The 13,431-nt window shown below is 42.2% G+C and overlaps 1 protein-coding gene across 4 annotated transcripts; it reads left to right on the top strand.

The window, feature by feature from the left end:
• The first annotated feature begins 1,191 nt into the window (after positions 1 to 1,191).
• Positions 1,192 to 12,403, top strand: coa1 (cytochrome C oxidase assembly factor 1). Of its 4 annotated transcripts, none has more exons than XM_083991767.1 (6): positions 1,192 to 1,212; positions 3,657 to 3,755; positions 6,663 to 6,769; positions 9,329 to 9,480; positions 10,848 to 10,924; positions 12,083 to 12,403. In XM_083991767.1, exons 3-6 carry the CDS (start codon positions 6,676 to 6,678, stop codon positions 12,210 to 12,212), a joined length of 453 nt encoding a protein of 150 aa, XP_083847893.1. In that variant the 5' UTR covers positions 1,192 to 1,212; positions 3,657 to 3,755; positions 6,663 to 6,675; the 3' UTR covers positions 12,213 to 12,403. The 4 variants fall into 4 exon arrangements, with proteins under 4 accessions (XP_083847893.1, XP_083847890.1, XP_083847891.1 ...); XM_083991764.1 differs by having other exon boundaries at positions 1,194 to 1,472; XM_083991765.1 differs by having other exon boundaries at positions 1,194 to 1,482.
• Positions 12,404 to 13,431: the final 1,028 nt, after the last annotated feature.

Below are 13,431 nucleotides of genomic sequence, written 5' to 3'. Positions count from 1 at the left end.
ATCGCTTACTTCTGCTTTAATTCAAGGTGAACGTGTGAATCACGACCAGAAGACAGTCAATTATTGGTGGGGAACATTTAAGGAATATTTTACATATAAATTGTACCTAAAATACACACCTAACATGATTATTGGTGAATATTCAATATGTAATTAGCAATAGCCTATTGTTTGAAAATAAAACATTTTTTAGGGGAAACTAACAAAAGGTGTTTCTGGGAGACGCAAAATGTACCCACAATTCTGAAATGACCCTTAAAGGATATACACACACTCATGAACACGCTGTCTTATCTGTCAACACTACTAGCCTACTGACTTTGTTGTGAAGTAATGGCGTCGTTAGGAAAAACAAAGATAAAAGCAGTAATATGAAAATAGAATAGGTATCTGTCCATTTCAATATTGAAGAACAGAGCAATGACTCTGTGAGGCAGAGACACACCCATGGAGTTTTTGGAACTGTGACAAAGAGATAAGAGACTGTTCAAACCGTCCCCAGGTTTTCTTACTGACTCTATGGAGCCACATGCTCGCTATAGCTATATATCCAGATAAGAAATAATACAAACACACATGGTAATAATAGCCTACAAAAGTTTAAAAATGTAAACACAAGATTACTGAATAAAAATTCAAGGAAAGACATTATGGTTCATGATTATGTAAACTAGGGGGATCATTGAAATACTATAGCCTGCCTACTCCATTTCTGTCTCCATGTATCAATAGCTTCTAGTTTGAGAATGTAATGTGGAATTGGCAAGAAAGATCAGACTGATGAGGAAATGCATGACATTTGTATTTATTTATTTATTATTTTTTTTAAGACATACATACATACATACATACATACATACATACATACATACATACATACGTACGTACGTACGTACATACATACATATACATACATACAATAAACAGACAATAAACACATATATAAAACAAATATACACATAGAAAGGGGTATTAATATTATAGATTATAGGTATTATTAAATCATATATGCATATGTGCATATATGCATGACATTTATTGTTATAAAACTCTGCATAATGACGTCTATAGAGCACCGCTAACGCCGCCCGGCAGGATGAGAGCGGCACACGGCTGAGTATTAATGGGGCGAACCCACGGCCGATTGGCGACAGTCAGTGTGACGTTTACGGAAGTAAACGGAGTTGCGGCGTCCCACCGGGTTGACACAAGGTTAGAGTTTTTTGACTGATCAGATCAAAATACAACGTCTCTGGTGAGGATCGGCGACTCGTGTGAAAACAGTAACGTCCAGACTAGCACGACACGAGCGCACCCATTAACTTACATGTTAGAAACGTGTCCTGCAGCGGTGTGCACCACTCAGCGCGCTCAGCACCGTCCCATGGATCTGCTATAAGACAGTCCGACTCCTGGAACATGATGACCGTGTAGACAGCTGTGGATCAGTAGTGCACTGCTCTGTACTGGAGGTGGGACACTGTGGGTCACTTAGCTACATTTAACAGAGTGTCCAGGTAAAGGTGAGGTTTATTGAACCCAGTCCTACAGCTGCCAACCAAGAAGGAAGTAGTGGCTATTTGTCTTCCACTGATGCGCAATGCCTACGTTAAATGTTGGAAAAAAAAAAAAAAAAAAAAGCAAATCATGAAGAGAAATTGAAATATCTGGGCTAACTCCAGAATAGATCCAGCTTTGAAGGACATGTCAAAAAATTGAGCAACACACTGAACTATGGCACATTTGAGATACATGAGAAACTCACTTTGACGCATCAATATGTGTAGCCTACTATTGTCATGTAGCCTACACTACCTGTCCAAAAAGAAAAAAGTCACACACTGTAATATTTTGTTGGACTGCCTTTAGCTTTGATTACGGCATGCACGCAGAGGGGTTGAGGTCTGGACTTGTTTTATTTGTTAGGATCCCCATTAGCTGCCTGCGCTCTAGAACGCCTAGTCTTCCTGGGGTCCACAGTGAAAACCAACCTACAATTAAACATAAATCTGAAATCACAACAAAAAGACAAGTCAACAAAATCTTACATTAAATCTGGACTATGGTCACATTGGACCACATTTCTTCCTCGATGATGACAACTGTTCTCCTTCTAGTTTTTAAGAATGTGTTGGACAGTTCTTAACCCAATTTTAGTAGTTTCAGTAATCTCCTTAATGTTTTATTTGCCCTTCAGAAACAGATTAACATCTTCTCTGAAATGAGACTGCATCAGTTAGGGTTAAATAAGTTGTTGCCTGCTGAAACATAATCATCCATACTAATTATCCAATGGGAGGCTCTGACCCATTAGCTTTGTTAAATCCAAGGGGTGACTTTTCTTTTTGGATGGGCATTGTACAGTAGGCTACTTGCTAAATGATGTTTTGACCTTTGTAAACTTGATCATACACTCAAATGTCTGTTTACTGCATAAAATCCTTTGCAATATTCTGCTGTTTGTTTGATACACTCAAGCAAATCAGCAGCATTCCAACATGTAAAACTCAGTTTGGTAGCTCTTCCTTTTCATGTGTGAGTCAGTGGAATCCCACAGGATTTATCCCATATACAAATCCCCACACATCCTCATGCATATCAAAGCGCTGGTTATTGAGTAGGCTAAGCATGTTTGCACACATTGCTGAGATACTGCCCTACAAAGGCATTTTTTGACCAATCAAAAGTGCTGCATATTCTCTTCAATCTGGTAGAACTTGATAGTTCTGATAATACTGCTGAAAATTATTTTAGTTATTGGGCTTTTTATTTTGCTGTCCAAAAGTGCAGTATGTCAGATACTGCTGTTTGCCTTGGTCTCAGCATCAATATTGAAACCAAGGCAAACCTTTATTTACCTTATCTAAATAAATATCTTAAAGAAATCTTTGCTCTTTTATTAATGTTCAATATTGATATTGCATTTCCACTATTGCCCTTAACAAACCCCCTCCCCCCAACCCCCCCTACAATTCACTCTAGTAGTAAAACCAAGGCAAAGTGCAGTATCTGTCATAAAACGGTCAAAATTGGTCTGAATGACAAACTACAGAATACATTCAGTCCACCTTTAACCAATCATAGAAGACTTGGCAGTTATTCATAATTTGATGCTTAAACCTGACAAAGTAAAACACAAAAAGTTGTTTTTCTCAGTTTGGCATTTTTGCAGATACTGCACTTTGCCTTTGTAGGGCAGTATGGACCTATGTGAGTGTGTGTATGTAGCCCTATGTGTGTGTCTGAGTGTGGTTATTAGAGGAGGGTGAGGATGGGGATGGTTGGACTGTAATCTACATGTTCTTGTGTGGGAGAGTGAGAGAGAGAGTGCTGTTTGGCTGAGTTCTAGACTTTATATCTTCATGACTTGGTGCTCTTGTTCCCTGTTTTATCAGCTTGTTTTGTCTATTCTTAAATACTATGCTATAGCCATCATCATCTTTTTAAGTATATTTTGGGGGCATTTTCGCCTTTAATTGAAAATTGTATAGCCTATATAAATAACCAAACGGGGTCTGTTGTATAGGTTACATTTGCGTGTGTACCGGACCGGTATATGGATATACATGTATGCACATACATTTATTGTATGTTTTCTCATTGAAGCAGAACTGAAGCGAACTTGACTGAGTTTGACTTCTTCTGAATTTCTCCAGGGAATCTGGATGAAGGATCCAGCCCTGATGTGTTTCTGGATCTAAGACCAACTGCAAGAGAAAACAAAACCACTACTAAATCATCTAAGTGCAATAAACGTAAGTCACCAAACACAGTATGATATCAGCCTTATGACTTCAAGCTGTTCTGGAGTTATCAGCATCACGCTTCATCAGATTTATAATAAAATGAATGATGTTGATTCTTGATATTGACAAATGATTTTCTTGTGAAGTACAGTGAGATAAGTTCACATATTCCTTTATTTATCCAACAATGGGGACATTTCCAGTATTACAGCAGCAGAGATCAATGAAAGGAATAAAGAGCACAATAATAAATACAAAGCAATAAAAAGCTATATTTTATGTAAGTATATTCTTGTTATGTATGAATTCACTGTATCACAATGAATCTAAACTATAACCAGGTCGGATTATAGTTGTTCCATCTGGCCAGAGCAAATCTAGATTTTCAGGTTGTACTAATCTGTCTGTCCTGTTCCCATGGATACAATGTCCCTGTAACTTGACATAACTTCATTAAATCTGGCACAAACATTCATTAAGACCCAACAATATGGGGTGGCCCATGTACAATTTCAGTTACATTTTTATTGCAGATATATTGTGAGTATTTAGGTCACTCTTCACATGTTTGGCTACTGCTACTTTCTTTCATTTGAGACAGAATTTCCTGTGCAACATGTAATATGCAACTGACCCAAATATCTATACATTTTCAAAAAATTCTGCAACAATAAAATGAATTAATTATTAATTATTAATGTGGATGAATCTACGTTACCCACACTTGGTAATGAGCCCATTTTCGATAAAATTTATCGTTTTGTCTCTATCGTTATTTTGTTATTATTAGTGGTGGCGGAAATGCTGGGCGAGCCGACCAGCGTTTCTTTACTTTCGGTTTCACGGACGCTGCCTGGCGAGTCATGAGAATAACGCCGCCGAATCGCCGTTTATGGTCGGAACTACGACGGTATCTGATCGTCTTCGACCCTCTGACTTTAATTCTTGATGAATGAAAACATGAGTCTGTCTTGCGCCGGTCAAAGAATTTCACGGTGCGCGGAGGCTCATAAATGTAGTGTGAAAACGCTTCGCTTTTCCAAAACTCCTCGTTGTCCCTTTAAAGCAGAAGTAAGATATTTTTGTGTTAAAGGATAATTTCCGTTTTTTACAACCTGGACCTTATTTCTAGCATAAAATACAATCATTTTACTCACCCAGAAACTTTGGTGTCATTTGGAGTTGTTTTGACGAAATTAGCCCCAGTGGAGCGGCGCGTATATCCGTATAATGCGAGAGCACGGGGCACCCAATGCAGCCTCTAAATAACACATTATCTGCCGCAAAACTCGTTCATTTCGCCAATATTTTGTTATGATACACTAGTGATATTCCCCTCCGAGCCCGTGGTGGCATGTTATCAACATGCTGCGCCTGTAGGTTGACTACTAACCTCCGACCTGGATGATGTCATCTCCGACCGCTGCCCGGCTCATTATGATAATAATCATTCTGTTTCGGCATTCGGGTCCATTTTTAGCTCAACTAGCCGGAGCTTTAGTGAGTCCAGGTTGAGGAGAGGAAGCCTGTGGAAGCTGAACTTCATCCAGCTGCTCATTTTGTTCTGACAAGTCAGAAACACGCAGAAACGAACCGTAGCATCAGCCGTAGCAAGTTAGCCGCGCCGGGCAGCGGTCGGAGATGACATCATCCAGGTCGGAGGTTAGTAGTCAACCTACAGACGCAGCATGTTGATAACATGCCACCACGGGCTCGGAGGGGAATATCACTAGTGTATCATAACAAAATATTGGCGAAATGAACGAGTTTTGCAGCGGATAATGTGTTATTTAGAGGCTGCATTGCGTGCCCCGTGTTCTCGCATTATACGGATATACGCGCCGCTCCACTGGGGCTAATTTCGTCAAAACAACTCCAAATGACACCAAAGTTTCTGGGTGAGTAAAATGATCTTATTTTATGCTAGAAATAAGGTCCAGGTTGTAAAAAACGGAAATTATCCTTTAATATAAGTCTTAAATAGTTATATCTTCTGACAGCAATCACTTACATAGAGTGTTTGGTCTGAAACACGGGTCTCTCAGTCCCTCTGCTCTGCTCTGAGCCGAGGAGAAAACTTTTCTCGTATCCTACAGTTTTTATCCAATGAGGAGAGAGAACGGCATGAAGGGCTGTGTGTGCAGCCAAGGGACGCCGTGAATGTGGTGACGTAGGGACGAGGACCAATAGATCCATGACGAGGGCGGGGGCTGCTAACTCCATCGGCTGACAAGAAGTTATGGTGCGTACAAGGTAACTCGTAACTCGACCTGTGAAGTCGTACCAGTTCGATCTGGTGCGAGTTCACGGGTCGGAAAAACACGAGTGGCCGTTATAGTGCACTTTCACAGGCATCAGGTCGGAGAAACGCGAGTTGCGGGTTGCCTGGAACGCTACAAAGTCATAAGTCGTGACTTGAAGCTGTAACTTACGGTTTCAAAAGCCTGCTTGGAACGTAGCATTAGCCAAAACGACTGGATCGCTTACTTCTGCTTTAAATCTCTATCTAAATATTAAATCTAAAGGTAAATTTAAATGTCAAATCTATATCTAAATGTTAAATCTAAATGTTAAAGATCAATTTAACTGTAAAGGGGCTTTGTTTAACTTGGTTAGAGCAGGCGCCCCATGTGCAGAGGCTCCAGTCCTCGCCGCAGCCGGCCCTGTGTGGAATCGCGACTCTGACGGCCCTTTGCTGCATGTCATTCCCCCTCTCTCTGCCCCTCCCCATTTCCTGTCTCTCTACTACTACACTATTAAAAGCAAAAAAGCCCCAAAAATATACTTGAAAAAATAAATAAATAAACTGTGAAATCTACATCTAAATGTTAAATCTACTGTATATGTTAAAGGTTAATTTAAATGTGAAATCTATATCTACATGTTAAATGGCTGTCTGTCCATTTACACTCACAGAAAGGAAACAGACATGAGGGTTTCCACCAGTCACCTGCAGCAGCTCACCATCTTCACCACCGTGCTGACGGGCGCGGGGGTCGGCACCATGTACTACTTGATGCAGAGTGAGTACAGACAAGGGCTGCGTTCCTAAAGTGGGTTGAGTCGCCCTCGCTCACTTGCCCTCAGCACTTGCCCTCGGGGGGAATCCCCGCCGCCATCATACTGTAAAGGCTGTTCCATTTCTCTGAACAGCTGAAGTGAACTTGGTGAGATCGACCCTTAAGGGCTGAGTGATCGAGTCAACATCGATGGTCACTCCAGAGCTGTGTATCACCCACAATGCAGTGCAGTGGTGCACAAAAAATACATCCATGCGGTGGCAATAATGAACCAGTTGAGAAGAAGAATAAAATGAATGAAAGGGGTCAGCTAATATTCAATTAGACTAGTTTAGCAGTGACAACATGTCAGAGCAAACCATTTACAAGTGGTATTAGCAATTTATTAAAACTTATTTGTCACAAAAAAACTCAACTGTCGAAAAAGCCTTTTTAATCTGACATTTCATATTCATATGGTTGCTGTGCCTGTGTTAATGTGTAGTTTAAAGGGATAGTTCACCCAAAATTCAAATTTTACTCATTATCATCATTATCATTATCTAATCACCCTCATGTCGACTAAGAGCTGTGAGAATTTTCAGAGTCCTCCGTGCCTTCTCTGAGTTACGGGGGGGTCCGTGCAGCAGTATTTGTCCATATAATGGTTGTGAATGGATACCACTTTTCTTCGTCCAAAAAGACACACCAAAAAACATCCAAATACCTCCATGCTGCTCGTCTATAATGTCCCTCTTGTATTGAAGCCCCGACATGAGAAATTGTTCCGAAAAAATTAAATAAGTCTATATTTTAAGCTTGTTTGTATAGCGGAAGCTCCCAGTGTCTCGGTCCACTGCTCTTCCTGTGTCAGTGCACTGACCGGCGGAACACTTTCTCATGTCGGGGCTTCAATACAAGAGGGACAGTACAGACGAGCAGTATGGAGGTATTTGGATGTTTTTTGGTGTGTCTTTTTGGACGAAGAAAAGTGGTATCCATTCACAACCATTATGGACAAATACTGCTGCGCGGACCCCCCGTAACTCAGAGAAGGCACGGAGGACTCTGAAAATTCTCACAGCTCTTAATCGACATGAGGGTGAGTAGATAATGAGTGAAATTTGAATTTTGGGTGAACTATCCCTTTAATAAGGCATTTTTTAGAGAAATAGTATAGAGTATTGAATTTTCACCGTAAACCGGCCAGCCCCGGCTCTCGCTTGTTTTTTCTTTTTTTCTTTTTTTGCGGTCGTATCAACACGGTCCCATCTTTACGTGGCGGCCATTCTGGTCCTATGGCCGGTCCGTCACTGTCTGCATGTATTTCTTATTATAAGAGGCAGTACAGCGCTACACCTACGACGTGTGGTCAACCCGTGATTGTCCCGGCTGTTAAAGGACAATTCCCGGCAAATTCAACTCGGGCTGTATTTTCCTAACATTTTAGGTCTAAAAGAAGGAATCTGAAGATTTTCAGTTTAATTGCTCCTGTTTTGCTGTAGTTGTGTCTGTCCCCGCATCGCCACGGCAGCAATGAATGGGAGCGGATGCAAGTTTCGCTGCTTAGGCTGTTTACATCCCTCAAAGCTGCAATTTTTTTCCACAGACAGCGTCAGATGGCTACTCAAACATGCACCGAGAAGTTTATTTACTTCAAACAAGCAAGCCGACATGTTTGTAAAACTAGATCTATTCAAAGTCTCCCGGAGTCTCGCGCGAGACCCAAGTTGCTGCACTCGGTGTATTCAGGTGCAGCCGGAAAGCTACCATTTGTGTCATAAACACAGGAATAGCAACTCTTGACTTGCTTCAAGTAAAAAAAACTTCTCGGCGCATGTTTGAGTAGCCACCTGACGCTGTCTGTGGAAAAAAATTTACACTTGAAGCAAGTCAAGAGTTGATATTCCTGTGTTTATGACACAAACGGTAGCTTTCCCACTGCACCTGAACACACAGAGCGCAGCAACTTGGGTCTCGCGCGAGACTCCGGGAGACTTTGAATTAGATCTACAAACATGTCGGCTTGCTTGAAGAAAATAAACTTCTCGGTGCATGTTTGAGTCTCCATCTGACGCTGTCTGTGGGAAAAAAATTGCGGCTTTGAGGGATGTGAACAGCCTAAGCAGCAGAACTTGCATCCGCTCCCATTCATCGCTGCCGTGGCGATGCGGGGACAGATACAACTACCGCAAAGCAGGAGCAATTAAACAGAAAATCTTCAGATTCCTTCTTTTAGACCTAAAATGTTAGGAAAATACACCTCTGAGTTGACCTTTAATGAACGAGGGCAGGTCCGTTCCGTTTACCTCTTCCACTCCTCCTCCGCCCACTTTCCCTCCGCTCTCCAACTGGCCTCCATGTAACATATTACCAAGGGCTGAAGGCGAGTGAGCGAGGGAAAGTCAACCTGCTTTTGAAACGCAGCCCAGACCTCCGTTTGTGTGTGTGTGTGTGTGTGTGTGTGTGTTCTCCCCTGTCAGCCATACTGCTCCACACTCTGTACAAAAAAAGAGAAAACGTGTTTATTCCGTGTTATTGTTGGTAACCCTCTGCTTTTCTCATCATCCTGTCTGCTGTTAGAGAAGTTCTCTGAGTCAGACTACCACAGGCTGGCTCTGCAGAAGCTGAAAACATGCCCGGGCGCAATGGAAAGCCTGGGGGCTCCCCCTCTGAAGATTCACAACATCCACCTGACTGACAGAGACAACCGTGTGGATCAGAAGACTGCGCAGGTACTCCGCTGAGGACAGTGGAAATAACTCAATAACTTGTTTCTGTTTGAGCTATAGGTGGATGTTAGTCTGTGCTTCAGGCCTCAGTCGCACTCTGATGTGAGTCACACATTGACGTCTGCAAACTCCAGCATGCAGTTGTGTTCTCACAGTGTTGAGACAGCTCATCCACTGGGTAACGGCTAACACACACACACAAACATTTGACACATAACATAACTATGCTGTCAGCGAAGGGAGTGAGCTCAACACAGTGCAACACATGCAAACGGACCAAACACAAACAACTTCACACACGCTGCCTGCACATTCTAACAACCAGTGTTGTGCCACTTCACACTTATTACTGTAAGCTACTAATATTTGTCAGTAGAGCAAATTACAAACAAACCATTACCACTCCCAAACTAAAGGAATGAAGAATCACAAACATGAATTACTTTTAAAGCTACAAGAAAAAAAACAATATTGAGATTTGTAAATGTTACGATACAGAGTTCTTTTGGAGGCAAATGCAGAGACTGCTTGATGAAAAACTGTCCCGGCAACGCGCATCAGCGATTTTGCATGAATTTACCTCTAAAACAACTCTGTCTGGTAACGTTCTGTTATTATCTCATAGCGTGGTGAATGTGCAGGTCACAACTTGTCCACCAGAGCGTTTTGGAGTTGTTGGATTGTGTATTTGATGAGTTTGATGAGGGAAACCAAGAAATCCCATGAGCCTCCGTAGAGTAGCTCTGAGCAGCTCGTAGCTCTGCTCCGCTGTTCTAAAAATAGCTTGCACCGACAAATAAAGGTAACGAACCTACTGCTAAGACTATAGGGATTATGGCAATGGGCCAAGTACCAGTACAGGTATTAACTATGCAGAGGGCCCAAACCTTTGCTGAGGGTCCTTTTCCTTTTCTGTCAGTTTGAAAATGTAAAAGATGGGGGGAGTGTGTGTGTTTTTCCCCCCATCTTTTACATTTTCAAATATATATACACACAGTTTAAAGTGTAAAAGGAATGTATCAATTGTATGCCTTTTAGAGATAATTTCATCTTCCACTTGCTGAACTGTTCACATTAACATACATTTTGACCATGATACTGTATTTACAATATATGCCCAGTAGTTTTGTGATCATTTCACTTTATGGATTATCAATTTTTGCATGTTGTTATAAACCAAGTTGCCTACAGGTGGCAGCATTTCTTCTCATATCAAATGCTCCTTATAATTAAGCTGGTTGATATCCAGCTTCATAGTACAGGCCTGTGTTAGGTTGAGTTAACCCAGATAACTGCAGGTGATCCTGGTTGTGTTGAAGATGCAACAGGCCTGTTGCACTGATGCTGATGCTGAACCTGATGTGTTGCAGATGAAGATTCCTGTGACTGGGGCCATAACAGGAGGTTATCTGTATGTCTCTTCAGTCAGAGACCCTGACACCAACAGGTCAGTGCCTCTGTTCTCATTCACAGGAAATTATGTCCGTACATCCGGTGTATTGTGACATAGTATAGAGGTGTTGTGACATTTTCAAAGAGAGGTACAGTCACATAAAGCCGCCGGTGACGTTCTTGACCAAACAGATATTAACTTTACAGCATAACCCGTGCAGAACAAACAAGAACTCTGATCTCAACATAACAAGTATGAACAGAAGTTAAGGTCATGTTTATTTCTATAGCACATTTAAAAACAACCTAGGTTGACCAGAGTGCTTTAGAGAATAAATTGCACTAAAATACTACATTTAAAAAAAACCATATACAACACAGACAAATACAATAGAAGCCTCCTCTCTTCCGATTGGCCCACTGACCTGTTGTCACTAGAGCTCCAGACAGAAGCTTGAGGGAGGACACATACCCACAAAGTCACAGGAAGTCCTGACAGCTGGTTTTAAAGGGATAGTTCACCCAAAATTGAAATTTCAGAGTTATTCGTGGCTTCTCTGAGTTACAGGGGGTCTCGGCGTAGCAGTGCATGTCCATATAACGGTTGCAAATGGATACCAACTGTCTTTGTAACAAAAAGACACACCAAAAAACATCCAAATACCTCCATGCTGCTTGTATGTAATGTCTGTCTTGTATTGAAGCCCCAAAATGCGAAATTGTCCTGAAAAAAATTAAATAAGTCTATTTTTCAAGCTTGTTTTGTAGCGGAAGCTTCTCGAAGCTCCTCTTCCCGGTTTGTCAAATTTGGAAGAACTGGGAAGAGGACAGACCCTGGTTCGTCCAAATTTGATGAACCGGGAAGAGGAGCTTCCGCTGACTTTAGACCGTGGGAACAAGCTGGAGACATGCAGTGCACCGCAGACATATGGCACAAATATGACACTCACACCTCCCTAAGCAGAGAAGTCAACCACATCCTCATAAACCTAGTGATGTACTGTCTCTTTTCTGATCTTAACAAATAAGGTTTGATAAGTCATGAAAACCAAGTTTCTCACATTCTTGAGGCCCCACCTCTCAGGTACATTCGGACGGCCTTGGGTATGCATGAACCATGTACAGTAATACAGTTTTTAGGATCGGTTTATGTCACATAATCAGTCCTAGTGTGCACCACCATGACCTGACCCGTGTGTGTGGCCCTCTGCAGGTGGTGTCTAAAGCAGACGGTGCTGAGGCTGCGTGAAGGACAGACCATCGACCTGCTGGCTCCGCCTCCACCTGCTCAACCCCAGACCCCAGAGCACACACAGGGGCTGGACACGGGTCACTGGCACTGACCACGCACGGCGGCGAAAGAGGAAGCCGTCCTGCTGAGCAGAGGTTTAATTATCCCGATGTTGAAAGCACAGAGCCAGCATCAGTCACTCATCATGACGCACAGCTGGCAACAACTGGCGTAACCGGGCTTTTGACGCACTGAACTGAATCTGGATCCTGCTGCTGTTGTTTTTGCATGTTCGGTTTTGGAATAAATAATGTGATGTACGCATGGCAATTGTTTGTTTCTTTTCAGATCATTTTGCTTTTGAGAAATCCAAAGGTGATTCAGGTGTATCAACATCTACTGATATAATCTCTTACCTTTTAGTTACAGGCATTTGTCAGTGCGCGTGCATGTGTGTGTGTGTGTGTGTGTGTGTGTGTGTGTGTGTGTGTGTGTGTGTGTGTGTGTGTGTGTGTGTGTGTGTGTGTGTGTGTGTGTGTGTGTGTGTGTGTGTGTGTGTGTGTGTGTGTGTGTGTGTGTGTGTGTGTGTGTGGCAAACAGCAGGATGAATCATGCAGGACACTCAAACCTGTGGTTTCACAGACTTATTTCACTTAAACTCCCTGCTTCCTGTGCAGATGTAGATACGGGAAGTGTAGCCACTGCAGCTACAGAGAGAGAGAGAGTCTATGTGTGTGTGCGTGTGTGTGCGTATGCATGCGTGTGTGTGTGTGCGTGTGTGTTTATTACATAAGAACCTATCACTTTCCGCAGCCTCTTTGTGAGGCCCACTGGGCGATGACTGAAGTCCTAAACTCTTTTCGTCGAGGACTTGTGGAAATCGTCAAAAGCATCACGCTCAGTATGTCTTATGGATGTATTTCCCTCAACAAGATCCAGTGTAGAACTCACTCCTGACACCGAATGGCAAACAAATCATCAAATCATGAGTCAACACTGCCAGGAAAAAAAAAGTACCTGCTGAGAAACTGTTATGATCTAATTGGTTTAATTTTCACCACAAATAAACACAAACACAAACCACACGTTTGACCCACTTCTGAGGCTGCAGTCTGCAAGTGTCACAGTCCACCTGAAAAGAGACTGGTTTGGTCTACGGAAGAATCTTTGTTTTGCTTCCCCAGCCGTCGCCTAGCGACATTAACAACATGTACTTTTTTTTTCTGCAGGAACTAGAAATTTCACAGCTGTACCCTTACAGTAGGTGTTGAACAGACAATTACATTAAACGTTTAACGGTGTAGTCCTCAGGCTCCCTGTCAGCGTTGTTG

The sequence above is a fragment of the Trachurus trachurus genome (assembly GCF_905171665.1).
Source record: "Trachurus trachurus genome assembly, chromosome: 17".
Taxonomy (NCBI): domain Eukaryota; kingdom Metazoa; phylum Chordata; class Actinopteri; order Carangiformes; family Carangidae; genus Trachurus; species Trachurus trachurus.
Note: the sequence above shows the minus strand (reverse complement) of the source record. Positions and strands in the feature narration are given on the sequence as shown.